This window comes from Coturnix japonica, chromosome 3 (genome assembly GCF_054131305.1).
Source record: "Coturnix japonica strain WE chromosome 3, WE-NBRP24, whole genome shotgun sequence".
Classification (NCBI taxonomy): Eukaryota; Metazoa; Chordata; class Aves; order Galliformes; family Phasianidae; genus Coturnix; species Coturnix japonica.
In genome coordinates this window covers 6877550-6903164 of record NC_140665.1, presented here as the reverse complement: position 1 = coordinate 6903164, position 25615 = coordinate 6877550, and the positions used below count along the sequence as shown (strand labels likewise).

Here is a 25615-nt window from a genome sequence, read left to right as displayed (position 1 = left end):
CTCCTGGTTCCAAGCTAAATAGCACAGAAAGCCTTCCCCAGAGCAATGGGATCTGGGTGTCTCCTTCTGGGAGGCATCAAGGGACATGCAGTCCATACTCTTTCTATTTGTTCTTTTTTCCATCCATAAATTTTTGCCTGTCCCTCTATACACAGACTGCAACCCAGACAGAAGGAAATCTGATGTTCTTTCCTGATGGCTGCTTTCTCCTGGCCCTCATTTTTGCTATATGAATGATGTATATTTTGATGTCTCGGGTGCTGCAAGAAACTTTGTGTTTGAAACTTTGTGCTAAGGAAACGATTATCTCACCTGCATGTTATTTAGGAGGCAAGTTTCCTTATTTACCTTTCCCCTACCCTTTTTTTTTTCCAGGACCATAATGAAACGTGGCATTGACACAAGTAAGCGGAGAAGTTCCGTAATTCAATCTGTCATTAAAATTTCAGCCTGCAGTGGAAAAGCAGCCGTGCCTGTTCGTCAGGTCTGTGTTGCAGGGCTGCCCACCCTCACTGCAGAGAGCCAACGAGATGCAATGGGGTTTGTCCTGATTTTGATTACAGCTGCATTCCGTTACATGTTAGGGTGAGCCCCTGCTCTTGGGTATTGAATGTGATTGGTATGATGTGAAATATAGAACCATAGAATTAGCCAGGTTGGAAAAGACCTCGAAGATCATCAAGTCCAACTGCAGCCTGACCATAGTACCCCAACTCTAACAACTCTCTGCTAAATCATGCATGTCCTGAAGATTATACTAAGCAGCTCCATAGCTCTCAGCTCCCCTCCAAGGGTTGGAAAACAGGTTGAAGATATGACTCTATAATCTTGAGTTCCTATGGCTATGTATTATTTGGATCTATTTTCTAACCTAAAACAGACAGGTGATGCTGTGCTTTCTCCTCCGTGCTGAACCGTTAGTTCTGAATCCACGGTGCACCAACTGCTTGTTCTGAACAGAAGACAAAGGCCTTTTGCACTGTGAAGATCTGCAGCCATGTGTGGATGCAATTACATGCAGCAAAGATATTGTGCTCATTGTATTCCGTGCTACACGCGGAAGGAAATGGGAGTGATAGGATCCAACGTTAAATGACCTATGCACATCCCCTGCACGTGCTCGGCCCCCGCCACGGCGCGGTGACGTCAGCGTGACGTCAAAGTATAAGCGCGCCGCTGTGCGCGGAGACTACAGTTCCCAGCGTGCCACGCGCGGCGCCCCGCCATGCGTAGAGCCTACTCCCCGCGCAAAGCACGCCGGGAGTTGTAGTCTTCACGCCGTGCTTTGGGCCTCCGCGGCTGCGCAGTACGACGGCGCGGGCGGGAGGCGGCGGGTTCCGCCTCGTCACGCCCACCCACGGCGGCGGCGGAGGGTGGCGAGCTGCGGGGCGGGCGGGGACGCTGCCATCGTTTGGCTTCATCTCCCGATCCGACTCGATCTCGGCCGGGCCCGCCCGTCCTTCCCTCGTAACCCACCCGAGGAACTCACCATGTTCTCCAGGAAAGGCCACGCCGACGCCAGGAAATCCACGCAGAAAGCTCTGGACCCCAAACGGGACGTGCTGACCCGCCTCAAGCACCTCCGGGCGCTGCTGGGTGAGTGCGAGCCGCCCCGCCACGGGGGAAGCGGGAGAAGGGCGGCAGCGCCTCAGGGAGCCGTGAGGGAGCCGTGAGGGAGCCGTGAGGGAGCCGTGAGGGAGCCCTGAGGGAGCCCTGAGGGAGCCCTGAGGGAGCCCTGAGGGCGGCGGGTCCGGCCACAGCCGCAGCCCTTTAGAACCGCTTTCAAATCTCCCACCTCACAACAAAGGGCTCCGAGCCGGAGGGCGGCGGGGCTGCTGTTCGACACCGGAGGGATGAGCGATGGTGCTGTCTAAGTTAGAGAGGCGATGAGTGTTTCTGGGTTAATGAGATGGTTTGTGTGGCTTGGTGGTGAAATATTTGTCACTGATGGATGTTGGGGTGCAAAATAGCCAACAACCCCACGGGGTGTCGTCGGAAGAGCCGTACATCTAAACTGTTGTTCATTGATCAGCCTGGATCGCTGGGCTGAGGGCAATTGTATGAGCCTGACCAAGGGCTGTGCAGTGTGGGGGAGAGGAGGCTCAGGGGAGACATCATGGCTCTGTGCAGCCACCTGACAGGAGGCTGTGTGAGGTGGGGTCGGCCTCTGCCCCCAGGGAACAGCCATGGGATGAGAGGGGATGGCCTCACGTTGTGCCAGGGGAGGTTCATGTTGGCTGTTAGAACAATTCCTTCTCACATAGAGCGGTGATGCAGTGGCACAGCTGCACAGGAGTGGTGGGGTCACCGTCCATGGAGGTGTCCCAGAGCCGTGGGGATGTGGCACTGAGGGAGGTGGGCAGTGGGCACGGTGGGGTTGGGTTGTGGCTTGTGATCTTACTGGTCTTTCCTCAGTATCTCCTAGAGCCCAAGTCTTCACGCCTCTCCTTTTATTCTAAACATTGACACCTGTTGCTGGATTTTGATTGTGATCTAAGGGTTTTGGGTGGCCTCGTGTTCTGCTGGTGAGCAAACAGCAGCAGGAAATGGCTCTTTTAAGCACTCTTTTTTTTTTTTTTTTTTTTGAGTCTGGTGGCCGATTTCAGCCATGCCGGACCATTTTGTGGGAGCTTCAGAGAGGTGTTATTAGCTGCAAGACTTCTGGAACTGGTTGGAGTGGAGAGCCTGAGGCTAGTGACTTTTCAAGGAGGAGAAGGCAGTCACTGTGACCATGTTGCTCTTGCTGTCAGCACTGTGGGGATGCAGGAGCCAGTGGTAGGGCCTAGGTGGAAACGTAGGCTTTATGGAGTGGACCTGCTGTCCTCCCAGTGCTCTGACTGTGGCATCAGGCTGCATGTGGAAACCTCGCTGTGGTTTGCAGCATGGGTCAGTGGGGCTTGAGGTTAGAAGCCTCTTCCTGCAGCATTTCAGTGATGGGAGAAAATACATAACAAGCATTCTTGATGTGCTGTGACAAAGTGAGCAGCTTTTGCAGTGATGGTGCTGTATGTGATCCCGAGTGAGAAGACAGCAATAGGTCTCCTTCACACCTTATATATAGGTAGTCTCGTATTATGCTCTATGAATAGCATTGTGTATATATCTCTATGTATATAGATATCTATCATGTCTCTCTCTATATATATCTATATAGAGATAGATATACAATATAGATACACAATGCTAATTGTAGAGCATAATATGAGACTACCTATATATAAGGTGTGTGTGTATGTGTGTGTGTATATATATATATATATATGTATGTATGTATATGTGTGTATATATATATATATATATATATATATATATATATATATATAGATTTATCCTCCCTGGGACCCAAGCTTGTACACTTCTTGCACCAGGAGTGTGTAAAATGCTCTCTTTGCTTGGGTTTGTTTGTTTGCTTTTAAATCACACCATATACCTGGCTGCCTGAGGATTCTGCAATATGGCAGAAGATACATGATGCCCATGCATTGCAACTGTATCTTGAACTTATTGGCTGTGTGCTCCACAAACCATACTAAAATAATTTGTGAATATGGGGCTGTGGGGGCAGTGACCTCAGTTTACCATAGTGCTCTCCGTTAATCAACATGAGATCATGATTTGCTTATGCATACAAGTGAAGAGGGTATCACGGGGCACTTAAGCTTTATTTCATACTGGTGGGGAGTCTCTTTTTTGTGCTGCTCTTATTGCTGATTTCAGAGCTGCAGCACATCTTTGGGTCTTGAAACTTCTTGTTTGTTGGAGGCTGGAAGTTGTCAGGTCTATCTGTGGGTAGGATGATCTCTGGTGGTTTCAGTTGGCTGCCACCCTTCACATAACACTTCCAGCTCTAATCTGAACAAAAATGCCATTTCTTTTCCTGACACAGGTGGTAAAAACACCATGAGCTTTGTAGGGTGAGGCTGCTCGTAAAAGTTTATCATTAACCAGAGCATGACTGCTAAGTCATCTTTTCATCTCCTTCTCTTTAAGTACTTGAGACAAAGAAAAACCCTGGGGATTGAGAGGGCTGCGTATAAATAACATAAAACCTCACGTCAAACCACCTGACTCTGGAAGTTCATGGAAATAAGGGAGAGGCTTTCATACAGCTTAAACAAATGCGGTAACATGTCGTAGTTAATACAGAAATAAGAGGAAAACTGGTGTGGTAAGGGCACAATTATTTTCCTATATATATATATAGTTTAAGTACAAAGAAGAGCGCTGAGCTTGCACGCTCAGATTCTTAACAGATGGTTTCTGGGTAGTTCATTTCCTTAAGTTTTAAGGTGAAGTTGTAAGACAAGTGAGGGTGACTTGCCATCATCTAATGAATTGACTTTTGTATCTTCTAGAGAAGGATTCTCACATACACCCTGCAGAATGTCCTGCTGTTTCCTCCGTGTTGCTGTGAGAGCTGCAGAGTGCTGGTGGGAAGCATTAGCTAATGAACCACCTGACCTTGCTTACGGAATGGAGTCAGGTTATACGTGTTCTTGGAAAGGCACCAACTGTGTGATGGCTGGCAATGTTTACCAGCTTGCTTTAGGTTTTAGTACTCGGTTGTGAATTTGGAAGGTGGTTGTATTTCATCAGTAGTAACGTGAGAGTTACCTATCAGTCAATATAAATAGAAAAACAGAACCTAACACCTGCTGTTCAGCTTTGCTCTTTAATTTTCCTTCAGCATCTGTAAGTGATGCAGAAGAAGTCAGTGTTTAACCGTAGTGTCTTTACTGAGAAATAGTAAATGGCGCTTTCTCAATAATCATCTTGCAAAGGACTCTTTTCTCATCAGCTTTTGTTTCTGGTGATGGTCTGGGTGATAAGGGCAGAACCAGTGGGACAGGGGAGAAGGTTGGCAGAGCCCCAGGTGTGCTGTGTGTGCTGCTGCCTGCCCAGAGATGGAGCCTGGATGGGGGGGTTGCTGCTTTGCTTTTATTAGGGGAGCTGAGCAGCGGTATCAAGATGACAGCTTGCTTACTCAATTGCAAGAAAATCTTACTTTCAGAGCGAATATCTCGCCCTAAGGTAGCAAATGGAGGTATTGCTGATGGCTTTTGTGGTTCAGAATTCAGAACCTTTAATTGTGAAGTGGAAGGTTCTAATTTATTCTCCATATCCTGCAAAGGAGTATAAAGAACAAAGTAGTTCAGTAGGGAAAGGATGTGACTGAGAATGCATGCTTATGTCAGAACAACAGATGAGTCATCTCTGAAATGCCATATTTATAGAATAGGGAATTTAATTTATTATTTTTTCTTATTAGGCAGCTCCTTTCTCCTCCTTTCACAATTTAAAGGGAAAGTTTCCTTAATGAACTCATTCTTTCATATGAAAGCCTTGTAAATGAAAGCCTTGTTTTCTCCAAGAGTTGTGTTTAACAACGCATTCATAGAGGGGAATAATTGCACTTCACTTGCAAATTCAACACCAGGAGCTTGAAGGAAACCAATACCGTGTAAAAGAGATTCCATGCACTAATTGTTGCCATACTGCAAGCATCCAAACAATGCCTTATTGCAGAAAAGCTATCAATTTATTTCTTTTTTTTTCTGGGGGGTTGGAGGGAGGGGGAGAAAGCATAAAACACCAATGCAATCCAAGGCTAACATCAGTCTTTTGCTGATGTGTGATGTTGCTGGTTTTCTTTGTTGGCTTGGTTAATGAATGGCTTTCTTGAGAGGTGAAACTTAGGCACGCTGTTAACAGTTCCTGCGCTTTCTCTTCTTACCTCTGGGTGGAATTACATCTTTCCTTGGCCAAATCAATTACAGCAAAGAGCAAGCATCATTAAAGTCTGGTTGATAAATGTCACGTTTAGAAAATGTTAGGGTTTTTTCTGCTTAAAAAATAAGTTTATTTGAAATCCTAGCCCTATGTTAAGGCCCGAAGAAGTGCTGTATGCCTGGGCTTCCATTATTTTTGTAAGTAAATGGGGAATATGTTGATTTGTTTTATTTAATTACTTGCCAGGTAAATTTCACAGCTAGATTTGTTCTGGTAGTGCAGAAACAATATGGGCAGATAGCTGTGCTGGCATCAAAACGTACCTTGTAGAATATTTCCTGTGTAAGTTACTTTAAAATGGAAAGCGGTTTGGAAACAGAATGAAAACTATAGCTAAGGTGCAGCTCATGTTTTGGAAGTATTTCTTGATCAGTGGAATTTCCAGAAGAGGAGAAGAAATGCGGTAGGAACAGTCAGTCTTTAGCCCAGTGATCTCTGACCTCTGCTTCTAACATTAGCTGTGTCGTGTGTTCAAAGTACTTTCCTCCAGCTATTCTCTTGACTGCCTCAGTTTGGCCTGGGTAGGCTTATTTATTTACTAAGTAGTTCTGTGACTCTGCTTTTAATTAAAACTCCAACTTTTACCCTTCTTTGCATCCTCCCCAGGTAGGACAGTGTGCAGGCAGTGTCCTGGTTGGCACAGAGTTGACAACAGGCTCACCCTCCCTTGGTATCTTTTAATTTGTCAGTATTTGTTGCCATTTACAAAAGTACATCAGCTCCTTAATGGAGCTGTGTGCTATTCTGATAGAGCTATTTCCAAATGTGTATTAAAGACCATGTGAAATCTGATTTGTGATTTAGCAGTGCATATGAAGATCTTCAGATAGCAGTATTCACTGATGTCACAGTAGTGCTTCAGCAGTGTTTATCTTCCTCCCCCTCCACGCCAGCCTCATGTGTGACCATCTAGTTTCTAGATCTTGAGAAACAGGACAAGAGATGCTTCTAGCCCCTGGATAATACATCTTTTTGAAGTAGTGGACTTGTTTCTTTTTCTCTAATGAACTAATGTATTTCATCTTACTGACAACAGTAATTTAAGCGACTTGGTTGGACTGCTTGGCACTCAGATGTTTATGTATTGAAACAATTGACTGTGTGATACAGGTTTAACTCCTGAGAGAATCAGATTACTGGATTAAATTCGTAATGAAGGTAAAAAATAAGCTTTCTTCTGTCAAGCAGCAGCCCTATAAATTTCTACAAATGCTCTTAACCCTCTTTTCTGTAATTAAACTCAAAAATTAGAAATAATTATTTATAAGAAATCTGCAGTAGTTTCATTATAAATGAAAATGTTTGACTTTTCTTTTTAACATCCCGTTATTGTTTGGTATTCAGGCAGTCGCTGTGGATGTATCTTTGGTCTTTAAGAGCTGTGTTTTGGCCTTCACTTGGTCTTGCCCTTTAATTGAAACTTCCTGTGCTGACTTCCTCTACTCAGTGTAAAAGGTTGATTTTACCCTTGGGTGAAGGTTCCATGCAATTACTATTTTCTTAAATGAATTGTTTCGAAGTCGCTAAGGATTCTTAATGATGCCTGGAATCTTTACAGACAGCTGTGGGATGGCTGCTGTGTAGTGTAGTTTTTAAAGTAACTGAGAAACTTCATAAGTGAACAAGCATTGCAGTTGGCTATCAGATGGGCTGAAAGCTAGTCCATGTTAATAGCTCAACCATGCAGTAATTTCGGTATATTTGGGCTCAGTCGTGTTACTTCATGCTCTGGGGCACGTGGAAGAATTTCTAGCAGTGTACACTTCTGATTATCCAAAAGGATGGAATTCAGTGTATACTCAATATAACCCCTATTGGGAGAGCTAGTGAGTTAATTTGATAACAGACAGCCTTCACATTTGTTAGCAAAAAATGTCTCTTGTGGATTAAGAATTGTTAGGAAAGTGTTATGTGGATGCATCCTGTCTTTTGCTTTTTTAGAATGGAAAACAAACCATAAACAACATGAAACTTTGAAAAACTAAGGAAAAGCCTACAGTTTTCTATTTCACTTCTAATGATGAGATCACACTTCAGTATACAATGTTTAACAAAGTCACTAAAAGTGTTTTATAGTGCACTTCGTTCTCCAGTTCGCATGAAGTGTTTTCAGGTTTCAAATGTTGTGTAATAACTCCATTTGTTCTTCCTTGTAGATATTGTGGATGGAAGTGACCTGAAGCAGTTTTTTGAGAACAATTATTCTCAAATTTTTTTCGTCTTCTATGAAAACTTCATAACACTGGAAAATAGCCTGAAACAAAAAGGTGAGTGTTAGAGTCTTACCAGCATTTTAATTTTACGGTATCACTAGTGATCATAGAATCATAGACCATGGAAAACTGCTGCTTGAAATATTGTAGTTAACCGAAAAGAGTTGTAAATGTGTGTTTATGGCTTTAAGCATAATTTCTACACAAAAATTAGGTCTTGTACAATTACATGCACACTCTCTCCTCTTGTTTTGAAGTATTGATGGCCTTTACCCTACATTTAAGTATATGTCTGTTCAACTGAAAAATATCAGAAATTCACAGAGCAAAACTGAACATTGAAGATAACATTGAGTAGAACAACTGTTTGGTTGAAGATGAACTTGATCACATTGCTTTGCAGATATGAGACTCTTAACTATGCCCAAAGAGGAGGGACAGATACTGAAATTCAGAAACAAACTCCTCTTTTGATTCTAGATGAATTAAAATAAGACAAGTGCTGCATTGTTGACTTCAGTTGAATAACAATAGTGTATTTTCTCCATCTGTTTCATCACACCGTAAATTATATCAAATGGTTTTGTTTTCTCTCTTGCAGGGAATAAATCACAGAGGGAGGAGCTGGACTCCATTCTCTTTCTTTTTGAAGTAAGTTTTCCTTACTAAAGAACTGTTTCTTTTTAATTGTATACGTTGTTGTCATTATGTGCTTGCTACCACCTTTACAACGAGAGGTAAAACCAGGCATCAGTCAAAATGACGGTAGTTGTTCCTGATTGTAAGGGATAAAAGGCAGAAAAGAACTAGGGTGTGCACTGTTTTCAGATACAGCAATAATAAAGAAAAATATATGCTACGGAAATATCTGGCTTGAAAAATATCCAGAGTTAGATTTTATCAAAGGAAAGTGAACTGATTTAGCTTGCGGAGTAGTCTGAAATGTGGCTCTGCACGGTGTCACATTGCTCAAGTGCAGTTATTATATTAATTGGTACCCTTTAGGGTGTTAGGCAGCTTGGTTGAATCAGAAGTAGAGAGGAGGGGAAACTTCCTCAGACTTTGAGACTTGACAATAAAATTTTAAAGGAAAAATTAAATTTATTTCATGTTAGATCATAAGTACTTTACAGATACAAAAATGTAGCTGCTCAGTTCTGAGAAATCTCATGGTAAATTTGTATGCCTTACTGTATTTAGTTTCCCTTGCCGTACTTGAATGAGAATACATTCAGAATATAAGCAGTACATTGCTTCTTATTTGCAAATCATTCTGTTTTGCTCTTCTTAACTTTTTTCAAGTTACTGAGCACTCTTGATAATGTGGTAGTTTTAATTAACATATCCAGTTAAAATTTGAAAAAGCATAAATAAAAGTGCATCAGAGCTTGACGGTGGATTGCTTCTTGATGAAAAGGTATGGCTTTAGACTTTGAGTTGAGTAAATGTTACATCCTTGTGTTACCTTCTGTAGCTTAAGGAACAGCTTGAGTCTATTTGTCTGTGTATTTGTCAGGTCATCTGCAAGTAATATCTGTGAGGATGAAAAAATCGCTGGCTGCTTAAACTAGAGTTGTCTTTTGAAATACACTGGAAGGAAGTATTTAATACCTTGCTTTCTACCCTTGCAACATGTTCTTCATTTAGACTTCTTAGATGTGCTACTTTGGCTTCAGCTTTCAAAGCTGGGTTAGTTTTCCAAGTCAGTGTTCTCTGTTTTTGAGCAATAAATTCTGACGTCAAGGAAGTCTGACCCAAATTTGGTATTTCAAAGATGATAAGCTCAGAAAACAGGTGACACGTAGCTAAATCTTGTTTTGGGGCTTTCTGCATTAATTTGGTAACCGCATATGCCAATGGTTTGTATTCAAGAGTATAAAAGCAAATGTTTGCTTCTGGATACCATAGAATATTTAAAATCATGTCCACGCAAGGCAGACTTACCAGACTGGAAGATGCTTCCTATCACTGGAAGTATATGTTGTTTCCCAACGTATGATTCTTTCACTAACAAGATGAGGCAGCAAGTGACTACGGAACAACAGGAATAAGTGAAGAGGAAGGTATCAGTACAATGAAATAGTCTCTTTCAGAAAACTTTCTTGATTATATTCAGTTTGCAGTCAAAATTCCTTCAAATGTTGAGATCTGTCATCCTGTTCCCTTTTGAAGAGTGAAGACTCAATGTGAACAAATCTAAACAGTTAGGCAAAGGAATCCTGTCATTAATGTAACGTAGAAGAAGTTTTCCCCTTGGGGGTAAAACCAGTTGCTGAAATGCTGAAGCAATAGTGCAAATGTTATTTTTCATTAAATTTCATGGCACTTTTTGTAGAACGATTTTTCATTTCCATTTTACTATACTTTAAAAACCCCAAACCTGAAAGGTGTCGTTCTTGTTACTTGATAACAGTAGTGTTGAAATGTAAGGAAATCTTGAAGGAATCACAGAATCACAGAATTACCCGGGTTGGAAGGGACCTCAAGGATCATGTAGTTCCAACCCCCAAGATCAAGAAGATCAAGAAGATCAGCCAGGCATGGGGGAAGACATTTAGACAAGGTTCGTTTCCGTGTTTTGAGATGAGTGGTATCTTGGCTATGTCAGTATTTCTGCTCAGAGTGCATTGAAAGTTATACAGTAACGTGTGTTTGAAGAAACTGAGGATCAGCTCTCTGAAAATGTCTTGTTACTCCCTCTCCTTGTGTAAAAAAAGGCTTTTGATAGCTTTAATGTTTTTGTTTCTGTAATACATGGGAAGATTAGTTCAAGGCAACACAATGTAAGTTGCTCTGAAAGTAATGCCTCCTATTTATTTTTATGGAGGCAACAACAGATAAGAAGAGTACAGTAATGCTGTTTGATGAAGCATGTTCTCAGCTACAAAACACTATTTTTCAGCATAGTCACCACCATTAGCTGTTTATTTTTGCCAGCAATGAACAAGAGCCTACATGGCAGTCCAGAACATGGCTGGTCATTCACATTGCTGTTGCCACTTGTTCATGTTAGATTTTGTGCTGTTAGTGATTGTCCAGTAATTCATAATAATCTCACTGCAAGGCCTCTCAACCCTTAAGGGAATTAACATCTCTTCCCAGTTTAGTATCATCCTCAGAGTTACTGAGTTGTGCATTTTGAGTCTCATGTACAGATTATTTATAGAAACATTGAAGAAAACTGGCCTTAAAATGGAGCCCTGTAGAACCCCACTAGTGCCACCATCCTGAGGTGGTCCCATTTACTGCGACTTTTGAGCCCAACCTGTCAGCTCACCCATCTTGTTGGGTTTTTATCTATCTGTATGCTGGACATGTTGTCCATAAGGATACATTGAGAAACAGCGTTGAAAGCTTTGCCAAAATCCCAAAAGATTGTATCTGCTGTCTTCCCTTGGCCATTGCAGTGTGTAGACTTGTAATCAAAGGAAACTAGGTTTGTTAAACTGTGCTTTCCCCTTGTGAACCCTTGCTGGTGGCAACCAATGACTGCATTGTCTTTTTGTTCTTTTTCAGTAACTTCCAGAACAATCTTCTCCATAATCTTACCAGGCACTGAAGTGAGACTAGCAGGCCTGCAATTTCTAGTGTCTTCTTTCTTGCCCTTCTTGAAAATCAGGACATTTTCTATCCTCCAGTCAACTCTGGAACTTCTCCAAATTTCCAAGCCCGTTTAAGAATTGGGAGAGGTCTTATGATAACATCAGGGTACTAAAAATACTGGCGGATAGGAATTCTCTTGGGTCCCCATGGACTTACCTGGAATAGCAAATCCCATTCAACTTTGAAGTTGTCTGGAAATGTATCATTCCTGCAGTCATGGCCCTCCAGCTTGGGGCTCAGGTGGTCCCTCCTGAAGTTTGCCCTCCCCATATCCAGGGTTCAGGATTTGCAGTCAGTTTTCCTCCTGTCTGTAGTTTTTAACCTTCGGTGTGTCATAGTCATTGTGGCCAAGACTGCTACCAGGTGCCACTTCACCTATGAGACCCTCTCTACTTATAAAAAAACATATATACCTAGGAGGACACCTTTTCTAGTTGGTTCCCTTTTCTGCTTTTATTTATTTATCCCCAGTAAGCATTAGTAAGAATGTAATGTAGGGTTTGTTTAAGGCAGCATCAAGTTACACGAGATCTTACATATACCATGCCTGTATGGGTAGCAGGAGAAATTCTTTTGTTCCTCCCTTCTCACCTCCAAGTGAGAGTAGGTATCACCTCGTTTACTGAGCGAGGCTGTGCATTTTAATTGCATCTCATTAATATACTTACTCTCTGGCCTTGAATAAGTAATTAAATTTCTGTGACTGTGTCATTGAATAGAAAATAGCTAATGCTTACTCACCCAGTTAAAGTGAATAAATATGTATTCCTATGTCTTGAAAATGTGTGGCTAATAACCAATTCAGTATGTCTTAAAAACATCAGGAAAACATAATACACGAGGAAAGAAAAAAGCACAGTTATATATGAACAAAGTACTTCTTTGGTTCTGATTGAAGAGAATTGTGTTTTAGCCCAGTGAGGAAGCGAAGAAGAAATCATTCCAGATTGATACGAAATTTGAAGTGATCTGCTTCATGATGTTAATGTACTAGAAGTAACTTGGCAATCCATTTATGCCTCTGACACTTGATAACTTGATGCATTGTAGGAGAACAGCTTTTTCTAGGGCCCTTTAGTGCACAGATCAAGAATATGTCAGTCAGAATACAGGACAAGAAGAGTGTAAATGCCAGGTAATTAAACATTCACATTGTCAGCCACAGGAAACAAAACTAATTGATTGTTAAGCTTACCCCATTTAATCTGTTGTCAGCATGAACCAGAGGTTTCCTAGAGTTTTGTTCTAATTAGCTAAGTAGGTAATTACTTAGGATTAAGAAATTTGGAATCCAGATGGTTGGGGTTAGCTTTTAGAATTGTCAATAAAAATATTGATTAAATAATTTCACTTAGGCCTTTTTCTGGTATGGTTTTGTGACTGTTTTGCTGCTGTTCTTGAGTGACACCTAGTGTGTATGTTAAGCAAAAGTGCCATCTGTTTCCACAAATGCTCTGAAAACTAAGTTGACACTGTTGTAATTTACTGAACTCTTTGTTTCACACATCACCTAAGCAGTTGGGGTTCCCAATGGTACAATAAGCAACATATTAATCAAAGAATAAATAATAATCAAGAGGGAGTAATATTAACAGTAATTTTAGTTAATTCAAAAGTGCTTTTGTAGTTATGTTTTCTATGGTATCAGATACTGATTCCTATGATGCCAACCCTTTTCCATCTATAGCAAAATAGGAGCATGCTGCTGGTTTTGATATGCTACATAGGTAGTTTATTTCCATTTTCTATAATTATGCTTAATTAAGAACAGCCCCATCTCATGCTGATGCAGTCAATGCTAATTCAGTGTGCTCACTGGATGAAATGTTTCATTCTTCGAGTTTCCTAAATACTTCTATCTATAGAAGTAGAGCAGGTCACTTCACCAGAGTAGCCACCATTGAAGTTTTTCAGATGCTGCCTGTGTCTGATTTGAAGTATCCAAACTGTGCACACAGCAGGTGGATTTAAGTGTTAAGTGGGTGTAAAACGCTAAGAAAACAAATGTGCTAATAGCTTCTACAGTGTGCTTATCTTTGATACTGTACACCCATAACCACGGTCTGCTTTGGCTTTTGTACAAGAGTAAGCATTTTTCTTAAGACTGTTGTCATAGAATCCTAGAATGGCTTCTGCTGGAAGGAATCTTAAAATTCATACAGTACCAGCCCTATGCTGTGGGCTGGCTTCCCCTCACTAGCTCAGGCTGCCCGGGGCCCATCCAACCTGGCCTCAGTTGGATCCAACCTGGATTGATGTCAACCAACCCCATCCAACCTGGCCAACTAAGGGATCTGATTGCCCTGAGGATAACTGGCCTGACTGTTAAAGATAGATGTAAGGAAGGCAATGAGAACATTAACCTCTTCTTTGTCCTCAGCACCAACTTTCCCTGCTGTGTCCAGTAATGGTGGGAGATTCTCCTTAGCCTTCCTCTAACTGTTAGTATATTTGTAAAGCCAGTTTTTATTATTAGCCAGATAAAGTTCTTGCTGGTCTTTTGCCTTTCTAATTTTGCTTCTGTATACCTTAGTGACATCTGTATGCTCTATGGAATTGCCTGATACTTCTTCCAAAGGTGGTAACTCTCTGGAGTCTCAGCGAAGGTTTCCTGTTCAGCCATACTGGTCTTCTTCCCTCTGGTTTGTCTTACAGCACAGGGATACAGGCTGCTCCTGCACCTTTAAGATTTCCATCTTGAGGGATGTCCAGCCTTTCTGGACCTCTTTGCCCTTCGTGACTGATTCCCAAGGGATTCCCTCTCCCATCAAGCATCCTAAAGACTCCCAGATCTGCCCTCAGGAAGTCTGTAGTGCTGGGGTTCCCAGACCTGTATGCAGTACTCTTCATGGGGCCTGATGAGAACAGAGGGGGAAAATCACTTCCCTTGTCCTGCTGCCCACTTCTCTTTTGGTGCAGATCAGGACAATGTTGGTCTTCTGGGCTGCAAGCCAGTTTACCCACCAGAACCCTCAAATCGCTAAACTGAGCTTGCCCATACTTTGGGCTGATTATTTTATTGCAGTAGCTGCTGGTTATAATGCAGCGTTGTTGTTGTCAGAAACATATCTTGGTATAAACTGCAAGTGGCTGCATACTTAGAAGATTAAGATGTGGATTGGTCTGCTGTCAGAATCTGAATGTAATGATTGCAGAAGCAGCTGTATAGCCTAAATTTATTACTGCAGATGTGCACGAGTTACTTGTTCCACAAAGGCTGATGATAATTCAGCATAGGTTTATAATTGACTATAGTCTGTTAGCAACCCTTTTGAAAAGTAGATTACAGACAATATGCAGTAAATACACTGCATCTGTCAGAGGAACACCTGCTGCAATGGTGGGTGCCCAGTAGATATCAGCATCGCAACCACAGCTTAGGAATATACCCTTCTTTTTTAGTGCTGCTTAGTAATGCAGTCAAATCAGTTAAAGAACTGTGTAACTTTGGTTCCTTCTAGACTAAGAGTGCTGTGATTATATTAAGTATTGAGCTCTATGGTTGCACTGTGGGTCTGCTTTAAATGGATTATTGCATGAATTAGCAATGCTGGTTAAGCGCCTTAAAACAGAATGGGATTTTTCACAGCTTAGACTCATAAAAACCTGCATCAGTGAAATGTGCAGCAGTTTTTCATTCATAGCTTTTTTTTGCTTTGGAAGGCTTTAGAGCTGTGTTGTTAATTTAATGGATGTACCAAAATATGTCTTTCTAATATCTCTAATATTTCCTTAGGGTGCTTTGCTTGTTTTAGGATGTTGCTCCTAATGACTCGTTACGTTCTGGTTGGAATAAAAAAGGGATTAAAATTGAATTCTGCAGAACTGAATTGTGTAGTGAGGCTGGACAATATAAAAAGTTACTGTACAATTGTGTACAAGGAATATTAAGTTATTATTGAGTTCTTATTTCCACGGGCACTGGTTTCTATTTTCTTGGGGTTATCCCTTTTCTGTGACTTCATTTGACTACTTAGATTTTCTTCATGTCTGTGCAGTTAAGTGGCTTATTTTCCACCTCTGTAGGTTGTCCTACCATTAAGAGCTTCAGCTTTAGACCAAGGTTTTAGGTTCTGTTCCAGCTTTTTACTTGGTTCTGTTGCTTACCGTGGTGACACCTTTCACTGTTTAACGTTGTCTGTCACCGACTTGATTGGCTGATTCTCGAGCTCAGTACATTAAAAAGGGTTTATTTTTTTATAACAATAAAATTGCTTTTTTTCCAACAGAAAATAGCTTTCTGAACCATCTTCAGCTTATTCTGCTGTAATTATGATTGATTCATCTATTATTGTTACAACGTTAATGTTATTCTTCTGGCCTTTTAAGTTGTAAACGTACATGGTGTATATTTAGGAGATCTTTTTGTATAGTGTTATGCCTGGGGAAGAATATGTGTCTTGCTTGCTTTGGGCAGATATTTGCCCTCAACAAATAACTATAAATAATTTACAGATACAATAAATAGAGTCTCCCGTTATGGAGGTAGAACTGCTGCAGGCATACAAACTCACCTAAATCAGTGAATAACAGCAGAAAAAAATCAAAATTATTGCAGATTTTAATAGTTGAACCTTCTGAAGATAACACCAAACAGCATTAAACATAAAGACATAGGAGAGCTGTTCTACATTTGATATGGATTAAAGTAGGTACACCTGCCGGCGGACTAATAGGAACTCCTCATTATGTATAGGCCCTATCAGGAAAGCTATTTTTTTTTACCTCAGAATCCATTCCCCTGGAATGAACATTATTCTGAACTTGTCATTGACATCACCTCTGAGAGCACATTCAATCAGCAAGAACACATCTGATTTTGTTGCTGGTTAATAAGACGCTCTGCATAGTGTGTTACAGAGCAGCAGCGCTTATCATCTCACTTCTATGCAAGTGAAGCTGGAAAACATCAGGGCATAGGGATCTTCGGTGTAAGATTTGGTACAGCCTTGGCTTTCTCTGCATTCTCCTTCGGGGCAGTGTGGCACACTGAGATAGATGCAGAGCTACCGATCACAACGTTACTCTGCTAAGCTGGCCAAAATAAAAGCCTTTTAACTAAAACTGCAATTTCTTTTTAAGTCAGGAGGTATCTGTTTAAATACAAACCTTGGTGTATTTTATTGTTCTTTGTTAAAATAAAGAGAGAGATCTTGCAAGCGTCCTGTGTAAACTAAGATTTAAACTTAACATTATTCCTAGTCATGCAGGAAGTCGGGAAGAAAAAGAACTATGGATAATCAGTTAAAAGAACTGACAGATACCCTGATGTGTTGATCAGTAGTAATACCTAATTTCTATTTCAAGTGTGCTATAATGGATTACCATATAGATGCAGCAAAGCACTAAGCATTAAATAGATCTATGTGTTTTCTGAAAAAGCAATATTATTTCACACTGTGGGGTTTCTTAAAATATTTCTTATTAGTGTACTGAGAAACTACAAGCAAGATGTCAATAGCCAGTTTGGATTCACAGCGGTGTTGCTAAAAGTCTAGGCTGGAGTGCAAGAAACCATCATTTGTTTTATAGAGATGGCAATATGAGTTTTTGAGAACACCAGGGGTTGGGAGAGTGAAGAATATATTCTTGGAAATACCGAGTTGAAAGGACAATGACCCATGCACGTGCATGGCAGGATATTATGTCGTGCTGGAGCACTATCCTTGTCTTGTCATTAATGCGCATAATATGTGAAAATGCCCAATGAAAAGAGTGTTACAGCCTCAACTTCGAATTTGCTTGTACCTTTCTGAAGTTTTCATTTAATGGTATAGACCTTTAAACATGCTAATGCGTATTTGCACTGCAGGAGCAAGTGTGCCCACTGAATTTAGATGAATTCTGTTGCTTTCAGTCTTCTGCAAAGCTCTCATATCTTCCAAATTTGATTTCTCGAATGACTTCACCTTACTATTTGTTCACCCCGTGCAGATTATTAAGTGCATCTTTGTGTTTTTCCAAAGCGAACCCATATTTTTTTCCTGGTTTTGAGATGCTGAAATGGAGAAAGGTGTGAGAAATAACTGAAGTGTCCCAATTTTTGCTGTGCAGATTTTGGGATACAGAAGTTTTCACCAGACAGGAACTTCTGTCCTCTTATTGTTTTTTCCAAACCTTAAATTGTTTTGATTCAGTCACCTGACTGCTTTTATCCTGCATTTTATTCTTATTTATAATTACTTTTTGGTTGGTTTTTGTCTTAAAAACAAGAGCCCAAACCATGGGCATATTCTTTCCTTCTTCCTCTGTCATCTCAGCCCTGTGCAGTTTAGAGCATCCTTGTAGCTTTTCCTGGTGGTTGTCAGACTCTGCAACAGTATTTTTGTGCCAGATTTGCTCTGAATGTAGCTTAAAATCAGCTGAGATGCCGGAGTTATTCTTATGCTCTTTCTCAAAATAGATCTTAATTACGTATCTTTGACACATTGCCAGCTTATGCTGCTTACAACTTATTGCTTTCTAGAAGTGAATCTCACTCCAAGTTTAGGTGAAATTTTGCAAGGTACCAGATGTTGCCTGTACTGCATGCTGTCATGCCTCTGGTCATTCCCAAATAACAATTAATATACTATATGTGCTCTGCAGCTTGTAGAGATGGCATGGTGAGATCTCGCCTCCCTCAGTGTGCTGCTGTCTTCAGGCACAACCAACAAGTTCTTTGGTTCAATTCTCAATTGTTTAGGATGTTTAAGCTGGAAAAATTACTCTAAGAACATTGTTAAAGCTGCTGGGAAATGGATGTTGTTTCTTTTTGCAGCTAAAGAAAACGTTTGTACATCATCAGATTATTTCCTCAGATTTTTGCTAATAAGAAATGAGTATGGCATGCCTGGTGTTTAAGTATATTTCAGGTTTATTCAGTGAAATTGCCATCTTTTTGGGGTGTATTTTTGGTTGCCCTTCTCTGGGAGAATTTTCCCCTGTGGCCTAAGGAAGGAGCTGTGGGGATAGCGCTGAAAAAGAGCACGGCGAGGACGTGAGAGGGATGTGCCTGATTTATTTATCTATTCACTTTTAGAAATGCCAAATGCTATTTGGGGAACATGTGCTGTGGATGTAAAGGAAGAGCAGTCTGTCTGTATGACCTGAGGTCTGGTTCCCTAAGTCTGTGAACATGTCATGACTTCCATCTTCTGCCACGGAGAAGAGAATGCTCCTTCTTCCAACGATTGTGACTTTCAGTGTTGTATACAGTTACTCACTCACTTCCTTGTGAAAAATTAAAGACCTGTCGTGACCCATCTCTCAAGCATATTAGCAATAATGATTCGTGTGTAGGCCACGCAAATTGTTGCTTTCTTGGCTGTGAGCTTTATTTCTTCTTGTGAGCTTTTATGTGCAAAAGACCAGCAAATGGGTCGCCACTGCCTGGATTACTTGTCATTCATTGTGCATCCTGCATGTGGTTTTTCTGAAGACTTGATGGCTTTTCGTTGTGCAGAAATGTGTCCTGGTGATGATTAAACTTGGGTAGTCGTGTATAGGATTGTTCAGTTTAATTTTGTTTCTTAAAGGTGTCAAAACTATTTTCCCATTTAGATACATCTTCTAAATTTCATATCCCAATAATTGAGAAGCTGTAAGTTCCAGACATGTTTTTCTCTGAAATCTGCACAAAAACATGTGTATTCTCTTGCCTTTTTGAGTGCCAATAAGTTAGCTGTCTTCTAACACTCCACTTACTTGCCAAGACCTAGTTTATTATGCTAACATATATCTATATCTATATATAGATATATTTATGTGTCTTGAAACTTGACTTAAACGCTGTCTAAAAGCCATGTTTACAAAAACTAGACCCCCAGATAGCTTAGGTTTATTGAAATCATTTAATAACATTACCATCCAGTAAACTAACAAAAAACGTTTGGTAGCCCCAACTGTTTTTTGCAGCTAATATTGTAGGACTCCATTCGGGAAAGCACTTAAGCATATGCTTAAATTGCTTTGCTTTGTGGATGCTCTGTTGAGTAACAAAAGTGAGGGGAAATGGGCTTGACCAAACCTCTTTCTTTGTTTGATCTACCTCTGTTAGCATCAGTCAGAGGAAGATTGCCGTGTATTATTCCACATAAGTGCTTTATTAACTGCATGTGCTATGAATTAAATTAGGCTAGCTTTGTGTAATTTGGCTCGGTTTCACTTGGCGGCTGAAAACACAGGTAAATCATCTCACGGTAAAAATAACTGCCCTGCTGCTCATCTCTGCCTTAGCTGGGAGATAGACCCCATTAGCTGATGAAAAGGCAGACCTAAGCCACCCAATCTCAAAATCTGGACTGTATCAATCTAACAGTAGTTATTACCAGACACTTCAGGAAAATGTAACCCAAAGTGAGCCTCTTAGAAGGAAATTCTATCTGTAACGTCTTCATTAGAAATCAGTTTATATTCTGAAACGCTAGGGCATTCCAGGAGAGGGGGAAGGGGAAAGAGGCTTGTGCCAGTGCTGTGGCATTTATTTAGAATCATTCCAAGTATCTTCCTATGTAGCAAGGGAGTAAGTAATGGCGAAGAGTTCTAATTATTGTAGCTATCTGCTTTCTGTTGTGTTTTCTCTCCCTGTATATATATATATAACCATTTCATTAATGTTTTGTGTACTAGTTTATCTGTATCCTCTGAATGAGCCAGTTGATTATGGAAAATGTGACTATTTAGTTTTCTTTCCCGCAGAAAATATTGCAACTACTACCTGAGAGGATTTTTTATCGATGGCATTTTCGCAGTATAGGTAAGAAGGAACGGTTTAAAAATGTTCTAGTAAAAATTAAATCTATGTTTTCTATAATCGCTTCCCTGGTTCTATGAGTCCCTTAAACCACAGCATGACACTGCCCAACACACATGAGGTTTACGTCTGAAAACTCTTGAAACATCTGGAAAACCTTTTTGCCTGCCAAAGTAGCTCTGTGTGTTCTTTGTTATGTGTGGTGTTGATTGCTTGCTTCACTTTTAATTTTGCATGAAAGCTCCTGGAATTTGGAATTTACCATGGTCCTCTTCGCATTTGTCTTTATCAGTGCTTTTAGAGCATCAAAATGGTGAGGGATCTAAACCAGTGCACCTTTTCCTAATTAGGTCTGCATTTGCGTTCATAGACTAAGTCCAAAAATTAAGATTGAGAAGGGCGGTGGAATCTGTGGTTGCTCTTTGCTCAGATACAGACTCTGCTGAACTTGTTCTCAGTCTCCTTTTGGCAATAAATTCTTACAACATTTCTGCTTTCCATTGGTGACTGTTGAACAGTTAAGCACAAGTTACACTAAATGTGAACCATTGGGCTGATGCATCACTTAAGCATTTAATTTCTTCTATGATAGTCATATGGCATTATTCTCTGTACATTTTAATTCATTGATAGTCGTGAAGCACTCAGTTACCACAATCTGTGAGAATTAAAGGAGGAATTTCTGTATCAGAGTTGGAATAGTGAAAGAAAGAAATAAAAGACAAAAATATAAACTTCTTTTGTTTTTTTTAGTAACTTTGAGTGGCCCACAGTCTTGTTGGCCTGTGTGTGTATGACTCTGAATACACAGCACTTCTGCAAGTCTGGCACCAGCTATCTTGCATGGATCCTTCATTCAGTGGAGGATGCCAAGCCAATTGGCACTGGCCATTTCAGGCACAAGAACACATGGATGGCATTTACTTGGTCAAACGCTCTCCGTTCTTATCTGCACTCCATGATATTTGCAATACATACTATGGCTTCTGGAGCAAGGGAGTGAATAGGAGGAGCACAGGAAAGGAGCTGGTAAAGCTCGGCCTTTTTTTCCTTAGCTTCCTGTCCATTCTGTCTGTTCACAAGCAGCTTTGTTGCAGAAGTCTTCATAAACATAGAACTGAACATTGCTTTGCAGCATGTACCTAAATAGAAAATAATAGAGTTGTCAACTTAGTTAAGGCACTTAGAGGGCTTGGCTTAAAACTTGATATTCTTCTGCTTGTTCTTCACCTTAAAGCATTAAGATAATAAGCATCTTAAGGCCATCCCTTTTGGCCTTGTGATCACATACAGGAGACAAAGAAAACTTTATTTTCCTCATTTGACCAGACTCAAAGAGTCAAGTGAGTGGAAAATACTTTTCTTTTGATCCTCCAACCAACTTGCAATCCACTCAAGTAGTTTAATTTGATAATGTCCTCTGAACTAAGATTCTCTGATTCATTACAGCTGTGAAAATTCTGTTCCTGAATGCTTCCAAGGCGGTCACAATATTATCTTTTATAGCTCTTCTTTGTTGGTTGCTTGATTTGGTTTCCAGCACCATTTCATCAGCTGTAATGTTTTTGTCCCAACAGTGTATTTGCTGTTGCAAAAGAAATAATGAGTGGAAGGTGAAGGTCAAGGAAAGGGCTGTTGTCACATTTCCAGTTAGCACTGAGAAAAATAAAAGGAGATGTCTGCTTGACCACTTTGCTTCCATTTCATTTGAATGAGTCTAGAAAAAATTGCTTTTAGGCTCTTGCTTTAGAGCTAATGTATTTACGTTCTTGCTCCCTCTAAATAGTTGCATTTGGATAATGTTACAGCTGTGTTCAATAAGTGAGCTTCAGAAGTTGGTTGCAGTTATTTAAAGCGCACCTTGTACTTTGCTTTTTGCTTGATGTTCATGTGTGCTAATATGCATTTGTTATATATGTTAATAACTTCCATGTAATGTTTTGAAATGGAGGGATCTCAATGGGTCCCATTTAAGTAAGGCTCTAATTCTCACAACTGCGTGAAATAACAGCTGAGTTCTACATGATGTTATTTTGCAAGGAATTTGACTAAAAACATTTTTAACTGTAGAGTGGGATATGTGAGACCACTCTGATTTTAAGTCGGGCGTTTGGAACAAGCACTGACCTGTTGTTTTTAAACATGAATCAGATGGTTTTGCAGTTTCAGTGGCCGTTTGGTTGTTGGCTTTGTTGTTTTTTAGATAGACATAAGTGTCACGTCTGTCATTTTGCTTTTTATCCCCCAGAGGTTTTCACCTTTTTTGAAGACCAGTGTAGTTGACAGCACAGGAAGTAGCACATAAACAGCCTTTTCTGTAGTGCTTTCTTAAAAAAGTATCTTAACCTCTGATCTGTGCCTGTTTCATCTTCCTAATCCAGGGTCCATTTTGAAGAAACTTTTGCACACTGGAAACTCACTCAAGGTATCTCTTTAACATGATGTATTCATATTTCTTATTCATTTGATTTGTATGAAGCAGATTATTTCACAGGCTTTCAGTATGATCATTTTTCCATATTGCTGGGCTTTTGCATTCACCTTTTAGTTACAAGTTTTAAGGTTGTAACTGCAGGCTATCGTAAAATCCCCATTCCTCAGTTCTGCTGTTCTAATGACCTTTGCAAATCCAGCTGGAGGAGTTAGCAACGTATTTGCTTAGTGCTTCATTTTTTCAGATCTCTCTGATGTGAAATGTGCTGTATTGTATGTATAGGTTTCTTGTTTTGCTTAATAGTTTTTGCTTAATAGTTTTGCATCCGTTTTTGTTACTCCAAAGAAATGACTAACATCAAAACTGGATCTTGTTAATGAGAAAGAAGAAAGGATACTTATGGAATACTCTACCTTGGGTGGTTTTGTTGCACCTCAGTTCTCCTGGGGATCTTCTGGTCCTGCTGACGTTGGGGACAGCAGCCTGCTTTAATGTGTACGGAGCTGGGATTCTGTAATTGGTAGGACAGAGGCAGGTCAGCTCCTTGTCCTCCAATGGAGGTTGGGGCCTTCATACACTCTTCTTAGAGTGCCACTGTCTTGGTACAGCTCTCTCTCACCCTTCTCTGCTCTTGTTAGATTAGCATTAGGATTATTTGTGCTATGACCAAAAGACTTGCTAGCACAGAATTGGAATTAATGTACTTGTCATACGCTTTCTTGACTATGTTACTGTTCTTTCAAATATGTTTTTTTTTTTTTTCCCCCCCCTATAAAACCATCCCCTCATAGCTAAGATGTGAAGGAATCCGACTGTTTCTTCTCTGGCTTCAAGCACTTCAGACTAACTGTACAGAAGAGCAGATATTAATATTTGCATGCCTTGTGCCTGGGTTTCCACCCGTTATGTCCTCGCGAGGTCCCTGTACACTAGATAACGTCATTAGTCCTTCTAATTCACCAGATGGTGAGTAAACTAACAATTTCTGTGCTGGGTGTTTGACCTTCTCCGTTTCCCTGAAGTCGCTGTGAACCTGGAAGGCTGCAGGGACAGTGCCATGTGGTTGATACTGTTTGTAGCTCAGAGGTGGCACGCATTTGTCAAGCTGTTGACATTTTTTGCAGTGTTATGGCCTTCAGGTTTTGTTATTCTGAGTTAAGAGCAGTTTTGTTGTTATTTTTTTACAGTGAGGTGGAGCTGTATGAACACCTTACTGTAAAATAAGTTACTGTGTAGATTTACGGCTTGTTTGTTAACCTGCAGAAACTGTGTTAGTCCTTCCAGACTGCACTAAATCAGAGGCTGGTCCTGTCCTCAGGTATCTGTGAGGGTATATGGGAAAACACAGGGAGTCCAAGCAGTTTTGGCTTCGCACAGCTTAGAAGTACATTAGTAATTATTTGCAAATCTTATAGAGAATATTATTTATTTCATTACTTTCTGGTTTTCTATGTTTAAAGCATTTTCTCTTTATTCTAGCTAAGATTTTTCCAGAAGAAATCACCCCGCTTTTGCCAGCTGTCTCTGGAGAGAAAATCGCTGAAGACCAAACCTGCTATTTTCTTCAGTTGCTATTAAAATATATGGTAATTCAGGTGCGGAGGATATGTTTTAAAGTATTCACTTTGGGACAATTGTACTTGTGGTAGAACATCATTTGCACTTTATGTATACAGGACTGCTCTTGTTCCTTTTCAGGAAAAAGCTGTCATCTGCATTTCATTATTTTTTCTTTTGAGAGGACAATCATCCCAGGGAAATTTCTTTGACCCGTTTTTGCTGAAAATTGTAATTCTTACTAGAAATAAGGAAAACGTGATTAGTATTACCCGAACTTTAAAAAGTTTTTCTCCTAAGCTGCAATTTCTTTAATTATCTGGTCAGCTGAAATGAATAATTACACTCCAGTAAGATGAGCAAAACAGTAACATCACACTCAGAATCCAAGAGAGCCCCCAGATTATTAGAGAGTTGGAGAAAGGTACAGTGTAGATTAAAACAGGAGAATGTGTCTAACTGAAAAAATATCCCACTCGACTAAAATAAAGAAGTCATTTTTTAACGTCATAGATTATCACGTTGGATAGAGACTTAGTGAACTTGTCTGTTACATACAGTTGAACAGGCTTTTCTAAGTGTTTTTAAAAATTAATTAAGAACCCTGTTGTCTTTTGATGTATTACAGAAATAGAAATGAGAGGTAGACACCAATATGAAGTATATCTGAAAAATTAAGTGCTTACAGCACTCACTTATGTTTCATTAAAAGATACTAAAATCCAGGTAGACTCAGGTCATCAGTGGAAGAAGTGCTTCATTTTAGAAAGGTGTACTTTGGTATTTCCTGCTTGAAATGTTACTGGATTTTCTTGCACAGATATACAGGCCATCCACACTTAGTCTGCATTCAACTTTTTCCAGATTGAAAGTGTTTTAACCTGCTAAAGCAGCCCTTTCAGAATTTGGCACTATCTTCCAAGGAGCACTTTCAAAGCTGTTGTTAAGGGACACCTTGAAAGTGCATGTGTGCTTCCTTGGTGTCTGTCTGTGCAAGAACAGGGTGCTGCTCAAGGCAAACAGGGCTGTCAGCCTCTTCCTTATCAGTGGGAAGTACTCATGCCTGGAGTCAAATGTCTCAAAGGGGTACTGTGCACACAGCTTAACAGGTGTAGGCATTGAGAATCGTTCTGGTTTGCAACATATTGGTGATGAAAGCATAGCCCAGAGATGCTTTTACTTACGTCCAAATTCACAGGTAAGAAACAATTCAAAAAATAAAAATGACATTGCATTTTTTGTGTTTCACTGAATAAGGACAGTGCAAATGTGCTGTGTTCTAAT

General features: G+C 40.3%; 1 protein-coding gene across 11 annotated transcripts in view; it reads left to right on the top strand.

The window, feature by feature from the left end:
• Positions 1-1353: 1353 nt before the first annotated feature.
• Positions 1354-25615, top strand: part of RALGAPA2 (Ral GTPase activating protein catalytic subunit alpha 2) — a 107313-nt gene continuing 83051 nt past the window's right edge. For 10 of the 11 annotated variants that reach the window (XM_085542461.1, XM_085542459.1, XM_085542463.1 and 7 more), the window contains exons 1-7: positions 1354-1596; positions 7947-8057; positions 8605-8654; positions 20286-20343; positions 22722-22765; positions 23566-23740; positions 24254-24369. Coding sequence is in view for 7 of the 11 variants with exons in the window: in XM_015856609.3 (XP_015712095.2) it covers positions 1491-1596; positions 7947-8057; positions 8605-8654; positions 20286-20343; positions 22722-22765; positions 23566-23740; positions 24254-24369 (660 nt within the window). In the remaining 4 variants the exon portion in view is untranslated. Of the gene's footprint in view, positions 1597-4458; positions 4484-7946; positions 8058-8604; positions 8655-20285; positions 20344-22721; positions 22766-23565; positions 23741-24253; positions 24370-25615 lie in introns of those variants that run through there. The other variant, XM_085542456.1, reaches the window with a different exon arrangement.